The following is a 19,592-nucleotide window of genomic DNA, read 5'->3' as shown; positions in this document are numbered from 1 at the left end:
GGGATAATAGCACGATATTGTGTAACATATAACTATAAAATAAGTTCACTTTTTAGAAAAAAATTATAAATGCAGGTAAAAAAATGTGTAATTTTTTTTGGAGCCTATAAAGCATTGCACTAGTGATCAGCCAATCGCGAGAGAAAATTAACTATCACATCGCTACGCGGCGCAATGGTAGTTCATTGAAAACTACAAGCCGACAGCCGCAAAGGCTGCTGGATCTTGTAGTTTTCCATTTACATGAGTGGCTGAGTGACATGGGCGGGCAGGCAGGCGGGCCATGTTTTTTTTTAAATTGTGACAGCTAATGGGGGGTAGAAGATCCCACTAGCTATCAGATTAGGGACTTGGGGAGGTGTGAGCGCCCGTCCGTTCATAACATGTTACACCCTAAATAAGGGTGTAACATGTTACGAAAGAACTTATCCTTCAAGGGATACATTTTACTAGTCAATTGACTAAACATATAAGGCAGACCTTAGACTGTGCAAATTTATTTCCTGCAACCATGGGTTGCCGTCCCAGCCGGGAGAAAACCGTAAATATTGCTAGTGTAATTGGTTAATACACCGTGTAATGGTTTATTTTTTAACAGATACTCATGAGAGTTTCTGCTTCACACAGTTTGATAATGGAAAGTGCTCAGTGCCTAAAGCCTTTAACGCTACAAAATCAAAGTGATGTTGCAGCACAATGGCTGGTTGTACCCAAGTTGACCGATAGATCAACTTGGTACACTCAGCCTGCCCACACACGGTCGAATCTTGGCTGGTCATGCTAAATCAGCCCGAGATTCGAGCTGTCTATGGCCGGTCTAATACAGTAACTAGTAGCATTCTTTTTTTTAAATAAATTCAAAGAATAATTACTATGGTATCTATAATAATATATTAATATTTATAGCACTAGTTCAAAAGGAATACATAACTGTATATGAATAATGCATGTCACATTTTACATGTGTCCTATATAAAATATGTAATTTTATTTGAAACAGACGATATATGTGCAGGAATAATATATTGATGAAATTAAAGTAATGGTTTATTTTTCTTTTTTAACAGATACCCGTCAGAGTTTCTGCTTCACGCAGTTTGATAATGGAAAGTGCTCAGTGCCTAAAGCCTTCAACACTACAAAATCAAAGTGCTGCTGTAGCACAATGGCTGGTGAGGGCTGGGGAGATCCTTGTGAGCTCTGTCCTCAGGAAGGAACTGGTAAGAACTGATCAGACAATATAAAAACACAGAAACAATGCAAAACTTTCCTAGATGAGGATAAAAATCGTGTTTAATGATTTCATAACATATGCTGTAAGTAATAAAATGACTTAGGCCTCGTACACACGACCGGTTTTCTCGGCAAGCCGAGAAAACCATTCGTGTGTACGAGGCTTTCAGGTTTCTCATCTGGAAATCTGGCCAGAATCTCGACAAGAAAAATAGAGAACCTGCGCTCTATTTTCTCATCAAGATTCTTGTCGGCTTGTTTCTGTCCGACGAGAAACCCGAGAGTGTGTATACTTACCTGACGCTGTTGAAACCCGCGCATGTTCGAAATGACTTTGACGCATGCGCGGTAGCTTCCATGGCAAGGTAGGGTGAAGCAAGATGGCGGCGACGTCATCGAATGTGAGGAGCGCATGCTCGTCGTACCCGATGACGTCACCGCGTTCTTGCCTTTCAAGAGAACCGCGGTTCTTTTGAAAGGTCAGTGTGTACACTCGGGCGGCAAGAGATTCTTGCCAAGAATCTCATCAGGAAAAACTACGTTTTTTTCCTGACGAGATTCTTGCCCGTGTGAGGCCCCGTACACACGACAGAGGAACTCGACGTGCTTGGCACGTCGAGTTCCTCGTCGAGTTTTGGGATGAAGCCGCCGAGGAGCTCGGCGGGCCGCCTTCTCCTATAGAACAACGAGGACAACGAGAAAATAGAGAACATGTTCTCTATTTTCTCGTCGAGTTCCTCGGCGGCTCCATCGAGCCAAAACTGTACAGACGATAGAGTTTCTCGGCAGAATCCGGGTTTTGACCGAGTTTCTCGGTGAATTCTGCCGAGAAACTCTGTCGTGTGTACGAGGCCTGATAGGTTAACCAGAGGACAACGGTCTGATGGACCGTTTTCATCGGTCAAAACCGATCGTGTGTGGACCCCATAGGTTATTTATCCATAGGTTAAAAAAAAGCAATCTTGTTTTAAATTTAACCGATGGATACCTAACCGATCGGACAAAGATCGTTAGTAGGCACGACCAATCGGTTAAAAATCCACGCATGCTCAGAATCAAGTCGACGCATGCTTGGAAGCATTGAACTTCGTTCTTTTCAGCACGTCGTTGTGTTTTACGTCACCGCGTTCTGACACAATCATTTTTTTAACCTATGGTGTGTAGGCGTGATGGACCATCAGTCAGCTTCATCAGTTAACCGATGACAACGGTCCATCAGACCGTTCTCATCGGATGGACTGATCGTGTGTACGAGGCTTAAGAGATTATGTGACATAAAACTTTTTTTATGAAAGTTATAAGACTGCAAAGAGATAGAGAAATTGATATAATAGTTTACGTGAAATTTCACGTCAGTTATCCAATCATGTGAAAAGAAAATCTTTGTTAACTTATGCCATCTGCAATGATTGGATAATTGAAGTGCATTTTCGCATTATTTACTGTGTAAACATTTTCAATATCTTTAATAAATCAGTTTCATTATGTCATCTTCAATCTTTAAAGAAGTAAAAGTTAGCTTGAGAAGAATCTTTAAAGGGCAGACATGCTGAATTTTATCGCAGAGTTCCGGGTGAAATGACATGTCACTGTACAGCAGTGTTACCTTTGTGCACTTCAAATAAAGTTTGTAAAAAAAAAGGGTGGCTGTGTGATGGGCTGAAACGTGCATCACATCTCCCCTACCGCTGCCTCACTGCAAAAACCGCTGCTGTTTAGTGCGCAGCAGCTGTCCAGTGTGAATAGGCCCTTACCTGTTGGCATTGCTACTTTTTACTGTTTAATATTGTGTTATCTTTCTTTTCTGTTTAGTGGCTTTTCAGGAACTCTGTCCATATGGTTTGGGATCTATACCTAACGCTGGAGATACCAGAGAAGGTCAGTAACCCAAACAGCAAGTATGAGCATGTATATTTTACCCTTATCACATATCTTTCCACACACTACAGAAAATATTTGTGTAGCTGTATATAAGTCTGGGCTCAGAAGTATTTTCTTCTTTTTTATCTTTTTAGATGTCAATGAATGTGCAGAGAACCCTGGAGTTTGCGTCAATGGACTCTGTATTAATACAGATGGCTCTTTCCGATGTGAATGCCCCTTTGGGTATAATCTAGACTACACAGGGGTTAACTGTGTTGGTAAGCAAAATAGACAACATGTAATAAATACAAATATTGGCAAATAAAGTGAACATGGTAAAGATTTCATGGCTAGAGTTTGTGCTTATTAGTTAAAAATGCACAATGAAAAATAAAATATAATTTGCTTTATGCAGATACGGATGAGTGCTCCATTGGAAACCCATGTGGAAATGGAACATGCTCCAATGTGGTTGGAGGATTTGAGTGTGCTTGTGATGATGGCTTCGAACCAGGACCAATGATGACTTGTGAAGGTAACAACAGGAAGCATTTTGTGTCAGGCCTAATATATATATATATATATATATATATATATATATATATATATATATATATATACAAAAAAACTGAAATTCATTGTGTCATAAAAACAAAGTTTACAATAAAAATGACACATTAGGCTGGTCTGAAGTTTAAGAGGGGTCGAAATTTATTACGGCCCTCATCCTTAAGCACCAGCCAAGTGCTATGGGTTAATAACAGCATGGCAGAGAACCCAGATTTGTATCCATCAAATTAATGGATTAAACTAAATCAGTAACTCCCTATCAACATGTTTTTTTTATTTTTGTCTGTGTGTTCAATGATTGTAGTTGATTTAATTGCATCCAGTTTAAGTACTATCTAACTGTATTTTACAGTTTACTATCAGAAATCTTGGAAACAATAGTCAATTTCTAGAAAGCACTGTTAAAAGAGAAGTATGGGAATCGTAAAAAAACAAAAAACAAAAAAAAATACTAACCTAGATGGCTGCAGCACCAATCCCAGCTGCAGCCGTCCCCCACCACCTCCTCTAAGACCAAGAACTTTGCAATCAGACACCACTAATCGCTCAGCACTCGGTTCCCTGACTGTCAGTTGCTGGCTCTCTGTTCTGCGCCTCCAGCGCTCTCAGCAGCTCACTGCTAGCTGCTGGTCCAGGCCTCTGGGCGGATCCTAACCATATGGTTGGGATCTTTTCAGAGCCTGGACCGGGTCTGTGACATTGTTGGCTGAAAACAGGTTACAGGACTGCAGAACTAACTGCACTCCTGTGACCCACAGGAGAAGTAGCACAGGAGAAAAGGCTTTGACCATACTTCTCCTTAGTGTCACATAATTCTATACTAGTTTTGATCTAGCTCCTTACTGAAAGGATATCAGGATATCCTAGTTTCACATTCATGGAATTATACTCAGCCTGTACTGTAAACTGTAGAGTACAATCAATTGTTTGTCTCTAAACATTATCAGCAGAGCCCCCCTTTTTAAGACTTGATTTCTTTGTACAAAATCGTTATGGTTACAATGCTCTGGAAATGCTTAGGGAAAACGGTGAACACCCATACGAAATAGATTTTTACATTATACTATTTATTGTTTTTAGATATCAATGAGTGCACAAACCCACTTTTGTGTGCTTTCCGCTGCATAAACACTTATGGATCATATGAATGCACATGTCCATCTGGATATACACTGAGAGAAGACCGCAGGATGTGCAAAGGTATGAAATCTTACTGGGCAGTTTCCAGGTCATTATTTTCTTCATGATCTTTGTTAGCCATATTATCTAGAACCATGGATGTTTACCCAACTAATTTTATCCTGTAGAATTACTTTTTGCTTGTGTTAATGTTCAAATGTAATGCCCCGAAATCATTTCATTTCTGCTTTATGTTCTTTTTTCTAGTATTCTGAAATTTGTAATTTTAGTAAATGTCTGCCAGTAAGACCCCCACCTCATACAGCGTTCTGTGTCTTTCAGATTTGGATGAATGTGCAGAAGGTCTACATGACTGTGAATCCCGAGGAATGATGTGCAAGAACCTGATTGGTACATTCATGTGTATCTGCCCGCCAGGGATGCAGCGGCGCCCAGATGGGGAAGGTTGCATGGGTAAGTCAAAGACCTTGAAATTTGTATAAAGAGAAACTAAACATTGCTTATTAGAGACAATTATTAAATGCACCACCCATGTATTCTTATGTAGATAGTTATCTCTTTACCTTTTGATTTAGTAAATACTTTTTTTATGTTAATTTCAGGGTGACAATTTTTCCTTTTTTGACAATTTTCATTGCAGGTAGAGCATTAGCAGTTCTTGGTCTACTTTCCTAAAAATGTTGACGATGTAATGCTTTATGTTGTCCTGTTTTAATAGATGAAAATGAATGTCGTACAAAGCCTGGAATCTGTCCCAATGGACGCTGTGTGAATACTATTGGAAGTTACAGGTGTGATTGCAATGAAGGTTTCCAGGTTAGCGCCTCTGGAACAGAATGTATTGGTGAGTGTGTGCCCTTTAAGTGAAGATTAAACGAAATTTCATATATTTCAATACAAAAGCTTTTCATTTGATATAATGACTATAGACTATTTTATATAGATAAAAGATACAGAAAGCATACTGCAGCAGAAATGGTGCAAAATTACACTTTCATTAAAGCCTTCTTGCAAAAATCCAGTGCAGTAAGGTTCTTTTAGCAATATGATCCCCCCTAACTGTTAAAGTGAGGTACTGGCCAGTGGCGGCTGGTGCTCAAAATTTTTTGGGGGGGGCGCAAACAAAAAAAAAACAAAAAAAACAATTGCAGCCTCACACTGTGCCCATCAAATGCAGCCACTGTGCCCATCAAATGCAGCCACTGTGCCATCAATTGTCACCACTGTGACATGCCATCAAACGCAGTCACTGTGCCATGCCATCAAACACAGCCACTGTGCCATCAATTGTCACCACTGTGCCTTACCATCAAACGCAGCCACTGTGCCCATCAATTGTCACCACTGTGCCAATTGTCGCCACTGTGCCCTTTAATTGTCGCCACTGTGCCCTTTAATTTCGCCACTGTGCCAATTGATGCTACGGTGCCCTTTAATTGTCGCCACTGTGCCCATTGATGCCACTGTGCCCATTGTCGCCGCTGTGCCCATTGTCGCCGCTGTGCCCTGTAAAATGCCTCCCCCCCACCCGGCACTTACCTTTCTGGGGGTCAGCCATCCTCCTTCCACGTCCCTCGATGTTTTCTCCCGCCCTCGATGATGCTTCAGTCAATCAGATTACCGGTAACCAGAACCGGTGAACCTGATTAGGCACTTCCACACAGCCAACCAGCTGCCGTTATTCAGGTGGCCGGCGCTCGTCATCCGGCCATCTGAATAGTCGGCGGCAGCGGTGAAAATACATAGATAGATGAATCTATGTATTTCAGTGGCTGTGCGAGAGCCAGAGGGGGCGGCGCTCCGGCTCCCTCTATGGACGAACCGCCACTGGTACTGGCCCATTTGATCTCACTGTCTAATACATTTTTAGGCTGCATTCACGTTATAGCTTTTCTCGCGCTACATGCATAGAGCAGCCTATTCATTTAATAGGCTGTCGTACGTGTCAAAAATGCAGCAAAGTAACTCATGCACTTTTGAGCACTGAGCTTCACAGGTTTTTTAACTGTGCATTTTGCTGCATTTGTCACGCATTTGTTTTTGCAAACATGCATCTGTTTTGGATGTTTGGGGTGCAATTGACAATGAATGGCACTGCAAGTGATTTTCGCGCCTTACGTACATGCGTGCAAAATTTCTCAATTTTGTCCATGTTCATGAAACACTATAGTGTGAATGCAGCCTTAACACAAAGAACCACTGAATGTAGTATGCAGAATGTTTACTCTTCACACAAAATGTAATATTATCAGTCAGAGGGTTTCTGTCACTGCAGAAAGATGACAAGTATAAATCAATACTAAAACCTGGAAGAATAGTTTTAAAAACCTGAATATTTAAAAATTAAAATTCCTGCTCTTGAAGGTGCCTGAGGTATTTACTTTAAAATTTTGGTGGAATTAATTATTCCTAGCTGTTAGCAAATAAATTATTTGTTTTTGTCCTTAGATACACGCCAAGGATCTTGCTTCACTGAAGTGCTTCAAACTATGTGCCAACTTTCATCTACAAATCGCAACATGGTCACCAAGTCGGAATGCTGCTGTAATGCAGGGCGAGGCTGGGGTAACCAGTGTGAACTCTGTCCCCTTCCTGGAACTGGACCATTTAAGAAGATGTGTCCACATGGCCCTGGTTTTACTACTGATGGCAGAGGTAAAGGCAGAGGAATTTAGAAATGGCCAAGAATTGTATTATGGGAATGGTATGACTTCTATAATAAAAAAAACATTTTGTTCCTTTGCATTAGATATTGATGAATGTAGAGTGCTTCCTAACCTGTGCAAAAATGGACAGTGCATAAATACCATTGGGTCTTTCCGCTGTCACTGCAACTTGGGCTATACCACAGACATTACTGGAACAACTTGCGTCGGTAAGATATGTTACTATTATTGGAAACAAAACCACATTTGAACATTAGATTCATAAAATCAGATTGCAAAATACACCATATTGCTATATTTGAGGTATATAGCATTTTGAATATTTCTCAATTATTTTATTCTCAATTATTTTATTTTTAGATCTGGATGAATGTTCTCAGTCTCCTAAACCTTGCAACTTTATATGCAAAAATACAGAGGGCAGCTACCAGTGCTCTTGTCCAAGAGGCTACATCATGCAAGAAGATGGCAAGACCTGCAAAGGTACAGTAGAACAGAAATAATTTTGCTCCTTGTGGTTGACTATACAAAGATATGCCATATCCCACAAGAGGCAATGAAACGCCAGATTTTGTAGCCAGGCTAACTGTAAAAAACTGAAATCTATAGACATGAAAAGCCATTGTTCGTTTGTTTTTAGCTTTGTTTTTCGTTTTTTTCTTTCTTTATTTGAAAACCAATAGATATATATTTTAAACAAAATAAAATCTGTAGAATTTACTTACTTATGGTGAGATTGAACAGCATGAATATAGTAGAAGTTGTAACTTAAAGCATCCACTGCTTCCACAGATTTGGATGAATGTTCCACCAAGCAGCACAACTGCCAATTTCTGTGCGTTAATACGATTGGAAGCTTCAACTGCAAATGTCCACCTGGCTTTACTCAGCATCAATCCTCCTGCATCGGTAAGAAACTCCATATTTTTATAATTGTATAATTCTATAGTATAGCAGATACATTTGCATTACTTTGTATTTCATCTTAACCAGATAACAATGAGTGCAGTGCTCAACCAACCTTGTGCGGCTCCCGTGGTATGTGCCAGAACAACCCTGGTAGCTACGTTTGTGAGTGCCAGAAAGGCTTTTCACTGGATAACAGTGGCAGCAACTGTGAAGGTAAGAGAACATAGCCCTTGACCTCAACACTTTGTATTGTTTTTTTCTATAAAGTTGGCACACTGAGAAAAATGCATGCACCACTGGGAGCTAATCAGCAGTTCATCATTTATTTTTCAGATGTGGATGAGTGTGATGGCAGCCACCGCTGTCAACATGGCTGCCAGAATGTCCTTGGAGGATATCGCTGTGGTTGCCCGCAAGGTTATGTTCAGCACTATCAGTGGAACCAGTGCGTTGGTGAGTAGATACACGACACATCACTACTCTCTGTCATATTTCTAATGTAAGCTCAGTTATTACACATTTATATTGCAGCAGTGCTTGTTTCTACAAAGAGCTGGATCAGAATTACAACCCCAATTTCAAAAAGTTAGAACGCTGTGTAAAATTTACATAAAAATAGAATGCAAAGATTTGCAAATATCGTAAACCTACTGTATATTTTATTCACAATAGAAAGTATATAAAATGTTTAAACTGAGCAAATGTACAAATGTAAGAATAAAATAAGGTAATTTTTAAATTGATGGCAGCAACACGTCTCAAAAAGTTGGGACAGGGCAACAAAAGTATAAAGCAGTACCAGGAACATGAACAGAAACACAGAAGTGTGGGCCCTTTGTCCCTTAATGGACTCCAAGAAAAGTATTTCACAGTACTTTTCTTTCTCATCCATTGAGGAATACAGGAATTTCGATACATTTAGACATCCAAAATTAGCCAAGTTGAGGGGTGTGCAACAAAACAACAATCTCTAACAGGTCCTATGAAAATGACTGGGAACTGCCTACACACCAGAAGCCACCTGAATCTGAGCCCACATGAGGTGGAGCCTTTCTATTAAATAAAAATAAATGTACCAACATGACTAAAGGGAGAATACAGAGAATCAACCTAATGCCCAGTACTAAGATATAAAAGGTCACCATGTGGGGGAATGACTCCACATGGAAGGTAGCTTAGAATATACACCAGTTAAAATCTGAGCAACCAAAATACACCAGGACATTACAATGGACATGGTCAACGGAAAGACACAGGGAATAACCCTCAAGAAGGAATTTAGAACACAAAAAAACAGGCCCAAGCAAAAAAAAAAAAAAACAGCCAGTCTACATATTAACATTAGGGTTAACGGGATAGATATCCATGCCTAAAATTGCCTAGACAGACAACTAAAGAACTCAAGGGTTCAATCCCATGAGTTGAGCTGACTTTAAAGTTAGGGTTCATGGGAGCACCTGTATAAGGGTGAGCAGAGATGGAAGTTAGACCACAGCCCCACACCTGTAAGTTATGAATCTCCAGTAAGAAATGAGAATTAATCTAAACCATCTTTCCTAACACCTAGAGGTGTCACTAGGGCCTGAAAGAAAAATTCTGTGGAGCCTGCCTAACCCTGAGCACAAGCTATGGTCTAAGAAACATCATTGGATGTCATGGACTGAAGAACTTGCTTTATTAGAAAAACTGCTAAAAACATTCACTCGCTTAAGGGAAGAGCAAAAGAGGGTATCTGGAGGACCAGAGAATACCTGTAGCAGGAAACTAGTTAGTTCTACCTGCTGACAATATGAAAAGGCATAGGGCCCCCCACTACATAGCATCTGTGATGCTCCTGGGTGTGCAAACCATTCCTCTCATGGCAGAGTCTACCAATTGGGAAGAGCCAGCGTCCAAGGCATTGTCTATAAAGGAGACAGTGTGAGACATACTAATTTTCTTAGTAATGTCCAGCGCAGAAACCAGGCTACTTTCCCTGTTGCAGGGAGGACTCCTTCTCAGATGCCAAGGCACTGCCACACCTAGATGGAGTCCAAACCAGAAAATGTACTCAATGTGGATGGAACGATCTGTTCTGAGATACCAGATGGTAGCCCTTGATAGAGGCACTCCAGCAAGTGGAATCCCACAGATGCTGCCAAAAGAACTCACTTTAGTCACTTATGGAGGCTGAAGGATCATGGCCAGGACCAACTGATCCACGAAGATGGGTCAATTGTCCTGATTAGTTCAAGCTCAAGATAAAAGAAAAGAAGGGAGTCAGGAATAAATGAGAGACAGGGAGATTACCCTGAGAGGTAGAAGAAGAGGTAAACTCCCTGCTGAATGACAAAGGACAAGGTGTACAGAGTTAGGATGCACATTTAGTAATCCTCGTAAAGAAGCGTGGGCACACATTCCTGCAGAAGACTTTTTAGAGGTGTTAACAAACCTCTAAGCTTCAGCTAAAGTGGTGGGTGGTGAGAGTCATGCTCAGAGGGCCTGATTGTACCTAAATAGATAAAAGGAAAAGTGTGGAAATCAGACCCTCTCCCTTGACCTCCTACATTGAGGCAGGAGCTTGCTCTGCAATCCTGTGGCATTACTGACCATGGTATCAAGTGCAGGACCAAAGAGACCTAATCCTTTGCAGGCCAAGTGAGTACAGACCCATGTGCAACATAAATTTACAGCCTTATAGCAAGCCATCACAATCCATCACAACTGAAGCATAAGCTCCACACATCCGTTCCACACACTCCATGAAACAGTGGTCTACCTCACCTTGGGGAGAGCCATTTAAAGGAATTAACCCATTCTGACAGGGTTTCACAGTTTAAGGTTACTGTCAACACAGGACAGAGGGTTGAACCACTAGTTTAAACTGGGATTTAAGGAGGGAATCTAGCTGCCTGTCAGTACAATCCTTACAGTTAACCATATAGAATCCACAGTGGTAATATACCACCATTCAACAAATTACCTCCCAAGGGGGAACAGTTCTGATGCACTCTCAGGTGGGGCCCAGGACTCCTCAGCATATTTCCAGTTTGCAAAGAGAAATACCTTGAATATTGTTGATAATGGGAAGATTGCAGATGTAGGAGCTCTAAAAGACCCAAGGTTGGAGACAGCAGGATGGTCCTCTAAATGCAAGCTAGTACACAGTGCATCATTAAGGTCCTAATTAACCTCTTCAAATTCTGGTGTGAAAACAGTCTCTTCAGAGATAGACTGCTGGGATCCAGAATCTGAGTCAGAGATGGTCACAGGGACCAGTGGCCTTGCCTGATCTAGTGGCTTGAGAGGGTCAAAGATTCTGTAGAAGATGGCACTGGGCTGCGTTTAAAGCCTCTGGGGTCAATGGCTAAAAAGAGTTAAGCACATGGAGCCAAAAAGTCCCTGGTAGATGTGGAGGTCCCTGATGATAGGGGAGGGGACTCAGCCCCACCTGACAGAGCTGAAGAAGACTCTGATGATTTAGACCCAAAAAATATTGCTGCAATGGGTTCCAGAATGCAGACATCAGTGCTCTTAGAAGATTTCAAGTAGACGCCTTCAAAACTACTAGGGGAGTATGGGCTGGGGTCACATGTAGTAGCAGGACTGCTCCCTCTTTGTTTGTGTGCAGACATGTTGCATCCTCATAGCCTCAAGCACTCACAAGCTTGGGGAACTTGTGTTGATGAAGGTAGAGGTGACCAGGTCACTGTAGGTGGGCACTGGGCAGTAGGAACAGACGGAAGTTCCACAAAATAGCAAAGCAGCTCCTGGTGATATACAACTCTAGGTGAGCGATAGGTGCTAACATAACCTTTGATCATAAATGCATAATTAAAATAACTCTTTACAAGCTGTGAGCAACCCTTTGCAAAGTGCAAGCAACAACTAGCATTCATACATTCACATACAAGGGCCAACCCACGCAGGCACAGGGAAAACATGCAAACTCCAGGCAGGTAGTGCCGTGGGTGGAATTTGAACTGACAACCCTAGTGCATGTAGGTGGAAGGGCTAAACACTTAGCCATTGTGCTAAAATCCATGAATGACATTGAAAATAGTCTAGCAAAATTGGTTAACTGGGCTACTAGGGCATTTGCAAAAAATGGAGGAATTCTGGTTAGAGGAGGGGTTATATGGGGCAGGCAAAGGCCCCGTAGACACGGTCGGTTTGGTCCGATGAGAATGAACCGAAGTTCATTTTCATTGGACCAAACCGACCGTGTGTATAGGCTATCGGTCTGTTTTCCTTCGGTCCAAAATTTTAAAACATGCTTCAAAACCGAACCGATGGACCGCTGCCCCATCGGACCAAACCGATGGTTAGTACAGAAAAGCATCGGTTCAAAACCTGCGCATGCTCAGAATCAAGTCGACACATGCTTGGAAGCATTGAACTTCGTTTTATTCAGCACGTCGTGTGTTTGACGTCACCGCGTTCTGACCCGATCGGATTTTGGACTGACGGTGTGTACACATATCAGGCCGTACGGCCACTTCAGAGGTGAACTGATGAAAACGGTCCGTCGGACCATTCTCATCGGTTTTGTCCGACCGTGTGTACGGGGCCTTACAGTTTTCCTGTTTGCAAGTGTCCAATCCTACAGTAGATGGCAGTATAAACTGACTGTATTGTAATTCCTTTGTCTCTCAGTGGATAAAGAAACTAATTTATTAGCACACTGATAGATCATTAGTAAATCTACCTGTTCCCCAACATAGGATTCTCATAGTAAAATACAGATGATTTGGTGCAAGCCATGGGTCTAAACTTCAGACAGTTACAGTATCATTGTCTTCCCTTTAAGTCTTCATTCACCATTATTTTATTTTTATTATTTAGATGAGAATGAATGTTCCAGCCAGTCCAGCTGCGGTTCTGCTTCCTGCTACAACACTTTGGGAAGCTTCAAGTGCATATGTCCTTCTGGATTTGATTTTGAGCAATCTTTTGGAGGGTGCCAGGATGTTGATGAATGTTCATCTGGAGCAAGCCCTTGTAGCTATGGTTGTTCCAACACCGATGGTGGCTACCAATGTGGATGTCCTGGAGGATTCTTCCGAGCTGGCCAAGGGTAAGCATAAGACGGAATAGGGAAGATTTTTTTGCTAATTTTAATTCAGAGACCTATTTCTGAAAGTTCAGTTGGACCCAACTGTGTTTAATTAAAATTTAGTGCTGATACCTTTATCGACTTAACACCACATTGCTTACTCCACAATACCCCTTCATTTTACCAGTAATTTAAAATATTATGAATTTCCGGATGTCTGTAGAATGTTATCTGCTTAACACTGCAAAGAATATCCAGTGACAAGAGAGGTTCGGTACATGATTGGGATTTCATTCTCACAAAATCTGACAACCTAATCTCAACCATTTTACTATTACAAACACATATGGCTACAATGTCTATTAATTTTATATCCATAAATGCCACACTGAACACACCAATATCCTTGTCACACTGATAAACACATTATTGTGTGATATGCACATCACTGCAATTCTCAACACTACCCAGCTTGCTTCTTGTTCTGGGAGAATCTCTGCTGCAGAAACATCTTTTTGATTATGAGGGTCATAGACATATTCTGCTACACATGCATCAAAAACGTTATCATATATTTCCTAAAAGAAACCTGCTATGAGAAAAGCATAAATTGCTGACCTCTAATTCTCAAAATGCTAGTTGTCTGTGTGTCATGCTATTCCTCTCAGTTAAATTTCTTGATTCAGTGACCCAGCAAATAATATGCAGATGTGATTTTCTTGACCTGCATACCTGTAAGAGTTCAGTGACTGACAGGGGATTGAGCCAGGGGATCAGTAAAACAACCACAGAGGTAGTATTTTCTGAAACAAGTCTTACAACAAAAATCCACTAAAAAGCACTTTCTAGTGGATTTTTGGCGTATGACTTTGTTGACACCATTCCGGGAGCCTATCTTTTCACTCAGCTGCTGAATGGACTAAAGCAAGATGACCATTTTTTATTAAGAGCATCTTGAAGTGGTTTTAGCACTTTTACCTTTTCTGTACTGTGGTCTGAAATAAGTCTGTCTGTCCTGACAGTTTTCCTTTACATTTATAGAGAAAGTCTTCTTCTGTCTTCACTTTAATTAGCAAGCTTTTGTGTCAGAACCTCAGCACTAAGGCATAATGATGTGTACATGTTGTATTGCAGGCATTGCGTGTCTGGCTTAGGATTTGGCAAGGGTTCTTATCTACCAGCTCCTGTTGAAGAAGATGAGGAAAATATCTTGTCCCCAGAAAGCTGCTATGAGTGCAAGGTCAATGGGTATCCGAAGAGAGGAAGGCAGCGACGCAGCACCAATTCCACCTCAGAGCATGAGGTAAGAGATGAACAAGTGCAAAAAAAAGGCATAATCCCAAACTTGGCCTCTCAAGTTGCTTTGCAGCAGTGCACTGTTAACTAATTTATGAATACACATATAATGTATTATTATGCTTACCAGCATTACCCTGAATAACTACTATAAAATAAAACAGGACTCTACTGACTGTAATGTTATATGAGATCACCATTTTTGTTGGAGAAATAAGACAAGATGTAAAAAGTCCTACTTAAAGCGGAGGTTCACCCTAAAACAATTATATACCATCCAATCCAGCATACTTGCGTCAGCAACAGTATGCTGTTTTTTTTTTTTCGCTGTACTTACCGTTTAATCATTCATTTTCTTTTCAAACTCCCGCGGGGAATAGGCGTTCCTATGAAGAGGCGTAGATGATTGACGTGCGGCTATGGCGCGTCACGAGTTCCGAAAATAGCCGAAATAGGACTCGGCTATATACGGCGCCTGCGCAGTCAGCTCCTAGTCTGTGCGCAGGCGCCGTATAGCGCAATGAAGAGCCGAATTCTAGTCCAGCTATTTTCAGAACGTGTGACGCGCCATAGCCGCACGTCAATCATCTACGCCTCTTCATAGAAACGCCTATTCCTCGCGAGAGGAAGAAAAGAAACTGCATGATTAAACGGTAAGTACAGCGAAAAAAAAAAAAAAAAACAGCATACTGTAGCTGACGCAAGTATGCTGCATGTAATGGTACATAGATGTTTTTTAGGGTGAACCTCCGCTTTAATCAAAAATGTGTTACTTTAGACCCCTAAGCTATGCTAAAACTTGCAATGTTAGATTTCATCCAAAGTTTAACACACACAATAACAGCTCAGCTTAACATTTGAAAAAACATGAGTTCTAGAGCAACCTTTTTCAACCAGGGTGCCTTGGGGTTTCTCCAAGAGTGCCTTCTAAAAATGCCTAAAAATTTGCCAAAAATGTATACAAGCCAGCAGGTAGATCAAACCTAATTTTTAGTTGCACAAAGCCACGGGTTTTTATTGTGCACCATTTTAACCTTCCAGCCACCAGTGTCTTCAACAACCAGTGATGTAATCAGTGTTGATAATAAGGGTGTTGATCGCCTGCACAGTATCCTTGTTTGACCCTCCCCTGCTCCTCTCCGTCAACACTAGGGTCACATTAGCTGAGTGATGGAGAGAAACTGCAGGAGAGGAGAAACACTGGAATACTGTAATAAAAAGTATGAAAATTTATATTTTCTTTGTAAAATAAATCACCTCTAATGTTGGGTGTCCTACGTGGGTCAATGGTGCCGCATTATGGAAAAAAACGCAGGCCGATGGCAGACACACTCCCACAGCATGAATGATACGTCAGTTTGCGCAGGCGTGCCATTTTGCCAACGTATATAGTCGTGAGCTGGTCAGCAAGCGTTTAAAGAGATAAACTTGGTCTGCTTAGACAAAAAAAGTTGCTTACCTTCCATAAAGGATGTTTGAAAGTTCTGAATGATTTTGATGTAAGTAGATAAAATGTATATAAGCAAGACCTGTAAAATGCAATTGTTTTGAAAAGTCCTAGCACTTTAACCTCAGACAGCTCGGTTACATGGCTAAATACCTTCAACCCCAGGGGTGCTCTATAGCTTAACCATTTGTGGTGTATGGGCTTATGAAGGTAATGTAAAATAAGCCTAATTTTTTATATCGTTGGCCACTTTGATGGTATAAAACCCAGCTGTAGTTTGACTACAGCTCTTATTGCCAACTCAGTCTAGAGAAGAACATATGTATAATAGGGTACATACCAGTATAAAAAATTTTTTTTTTAACAACTTATGATGTCTTGTACATTTTTGTAGTGCTTCTCCCCATGTATTTTATTAATTTGTTATACATCTACTCACATATGTGTGTGTGTCTTTGATTTTCCATAGAATCACAACATGAATAGCCTTGATATTGACAGACCAGTTAAGATGAGCTTCAACATTTCCCACCTGACAATCAAAGAACATATCATGGATTTAATGCCAGCTTTGCAGCCACTGATGAACCATGTACGATATGTAATCTCTCAGGGTAATGAGGATAACAACTTCCGCATTAATCAAAAGGATGGTCAGAGTTTCTTGCATCTTGGCCGCAAAAAGGTAACTCCAGGTTTGTATAACCTGGAGATTACCAGCATGCCTCTATACCGCAAGAAGGAACTGCAGAAATTAGAGGATGAAAAAGACTTCAACTACCTCAATGGTGAAATAGGCCAAACACTCAAGATGAAACTCCAGATCCAACTTAATTAAGATCAGAAACAATCCTCACGTGGCCTTCACAAGATCTGAACTTTACATTTATAGAGAAAGTCTTCTTCTGTCTTCTCTTTAATTAGCAAGCTTTTGTGTCAGAACCTCAGCACTAAGGCATAAGATTGATGGGAAATGTGGAATATGAGTTCAGCTGTGACCAATGTCCATATGTATTTTGGGATTATTTTCATAGTATTTTTGTTATGTAAAAATGGGAGGGGTAAGAGTGACAGGAGGGCATAGTGTTTAATGGATATGATGCATCGAATGCCCTGAGCAAAGTTATGGATGTACAAGCAGAAGGGGGCAAATTCTCCAAATGCCCTTCCTTATTTTCACCAAAAGCTCTAACATGGATGCCAATGACGGAAAGAACTCTAGTGCCTTAAAAGTGCCTTACAAGTGGCCTTGAGAAATCAGCAGTATTGCAGCAGAAGCTTTTTATACCTGAATGCTACAATACTGTGTATGTGGTGTTTCTAAAAGAAGTTCATAATACATAGTGAACTGTTAGAGTGGTCACTGGAACTCCCAGATTAATATGATGAATGTTTTTGTATTTTTTAATTCTTTTTTGTTTAAAGGAATTAAATATTTGTACTGTAATTACGGCACCGTTATTGCTACTAGCAAGCGTAGGCAGCCAGAGATGAGAGCTAATAATATAAATAATACATTTTATTTGCAGTTTAAGCTCTCTTTTCTCATCTTGCATAACCTTCATGCTGTTGATCCCTCAAACTGTAGTTTACAATTAAAATTAATCCTCCTTCCCACAAAGGAATAAACAGTCAACTTTCTCCTAGGGACCACTCAAGAGTGCAGTGCTTCTGTACGAGCAAGGCACATGAACTTTACTAGGCACATCACTTATGTTTCATGCAGAAGCCTTGCTTTGTTTTATATTGAAAAGGGTAAAAAAAAAATAAGTGATAGGTAATAGCATTGTTATGTTAATTTATAAACTGCAGAATATATATTCCATGTTTAATATAGTTGGATACAAATAGTGCTTTGAAGGTTTAAGATATTTAATGACACACTAAACACAATTTTCTTGTTCTGGAAGAATCCCTTAGTATTATTGCCAAGTTCCTTCAAACCATATTCAAACGTGTCAGAGGCATAGCCAATAAACTGCCTCCTTGGATCAATTTACTGTAGGCCTCTTACCTCAGGCTGTAAAGAGGTAGCACACAAAATTCAGTATCGTAGTGTTGTTTGCTTAGCCCTTTGTGCCAGCATTGAACTGACAGAATTTTTCTTTGGAATAGAAACTTGTGCCTTATAATAACACCAAAATAAAATGGAGTGGTCTAAGCAATGACTTAAAAACAGTCTGCTTTCCAATCCCCAAGCCTGTAAACTTAGTGGTAGCCTCATAATCTGCTAAAATAGCTTTTTTTAAATGCACCAATTTGCTCCCCTAAATTTTCAAGTTAAGCAGACTTAAACAGTGCTGCTGCAGATATGCACATTTTGACCCGTTAGTAGTGATGTCCACATCTTCATCTCTAACCAGTCCCCCTACCCACTGATACATGGCTTCTGTTCTGCATGGTAAAATGGTGATGTGACTGTCACAAAAAAGGACTGAGGTGCCTTTGATGTGCAATTTTGTTTATAAACAGCCTGGCTTTACCTTCTTTATGCCATGTGATTGTCAAGATGGCCGCACCCAAAAGGGGAATAACTGGGTTTTAGGGAACAGACTGGAGCAGATTATGTTCACTGATTATGTACCAGTGAGTTGTTCATAAGCTCAATAGTTTACATTCAGTGGTTTCTGTAAATGTTGGAAAAGTAAATGGTTGATTTAAAGGATAATTAAAGACAAAACTTTTTTTTAATTTTGGCTAGAGTGGAGATGGGTTAGAACACCTATTAGGTTTTTATTTCTGTCTATATCACCGTTAGGGAGATTCACCCTGTCAATTTGTCCTGTTTACCATTATCATTAACAGTGGAAGTAAAAGAAAATCTTACATTTTAGTTTGTCCCCAGAAAAGTAATAGAATGTAAATCTTCCAATGGGGACACTAGTTCTGGTGACCTGGGGAGCCCCAATGGATTCCTTAATTTGCAGAGATTTACTTCTCACGTCTTGTTTTTTGCTATAGGAAAGGAAATGAAGGTAAATCTCCCCAATGGGACACAGATGGCAAAAAAATAAATAAAACATTTAACAAGTGTTACTCATACTCCAGCCCTCAAAATTTCCACTCGCCTACTAGCATTTGCCCTGTCCCATTTTGTTAAAGTTGTTGTTGGTATTATTTAATTGTGTAACTTGATTCTGCATAAAACATTTAACATTGTCATTCCATGAGATAATCTGAGGGCGTGTTTATGGGTGCAATTAGGCGCAGGGCAGGGTATGAATTAGGTGGGGCAACTGGTGGCGAGTAACTCTTGAGGCCTGGCTAGTAGCTCAGGGCTTGAAATTTTGAGCCCTGTCATACTCTATCCAAAATGAAAAAAACAAGTTTTTCTTATAGATTTTCTTTAACCTCCCCAGTTTGCAGGGGCAGAATAAACTAGGAAATCTGGAGAGGAGCCTCTTTCTCCAGCTTGCTAATCACTGCAAACTTG

General features: G+C 40.6%; 1 protein-coding gene across 1 annotated transcript in view; it reads left to right on the top strand.

The window, feature by feature from the left end:
- The window catches only part of LOC120915216 (fibrillin-2-like), a 190,197-nt gene extending 171,295 nt beyond the window's left edge, over positions 1 to 18,902 (top strand). Inside the window, exons 50-65 of the mRNA XM_040325539.1 lie at positions 1,068 to 1,220; positions 3,046 to 3,111; positions 3,249 to 3,374; positions 3,512 to 3,631; positions 4,747 to 4,866; positions 5,128 to 5,259; positions 5,525 to 5,650; positions 7,255 to 7,461; positions 7,556 to 7,681; positions 7,833 to 7,955; positions 8,265 to 8,381; positions 8,466 to 8,594; positions 8,715 to 8,834; positions 13,206 to 13,437; positions 14,551 to 14,719; positions 16,629 to 18,902. Coding sequence (XP_040181473.1) covers positions 1,068 to 1,220; positions 3,046 to 3,111; positions 3,249 to 3,374; positions 3,512 to 3,631; positions 4,747 to 4,866; positions 5,128 to 5,259; positions 5,525 to 5,650; positions 7,255 to 7,461; positions 7,556 to 7,681; positions 7,833 to 7,955; positions 8,265 to 8,381; positions 8,466 to 8,594; positions 8,715 to 8,834; positions 13,206 to 13,437; positions 14,551 to 14,719; positions 16,629 to 16,997 — 2,435 coding nt within the window. The 3' untranslated portion in view covers positions 16,998 to 18,902. The remainder of the gene's footprint in view (positions 1 to 1,067; positions 1,221 to 3,045; positions 3,112 to 3,248; positions 3,375 to 3,511; positions 3,632 to 4,746; positions 4,867 to 5,127; positions 5,260 to 5,524; positions 5,651 to 7,254; positions 7,462 to 7,555; positions 7,682 to 7,832; positions 7,956 to 8,264; positions 8,382 to 8,465; positions 8,595 to 8,714; positions 8,835 to 13,205; positions 13,438 to 14,550; positions 14,720 to 16,628) is intronic.
- The last annotated feature ends 690 nt before the right edge of the window (positions 18,903 to 19,592 follow it).

The sequence above is a fragment of the Rana temporaria genome, chromosome 1 (genome assembly GCF_905171775.1).
Source record: "Rana temporaria chromosome 1, aRanTem1.1, whole genome shotgun sequence".
NCBI classification, from domain to species: Eukaryota; Metazoa; Chordata; class Amphibia; order Anura; family Ranidae; genus Rana; species Rana temporaria.
Note: the sequence above shows the minus strand (reverse complement) of the source record. Positions and strands in the feature narration are given on the sequence as shown.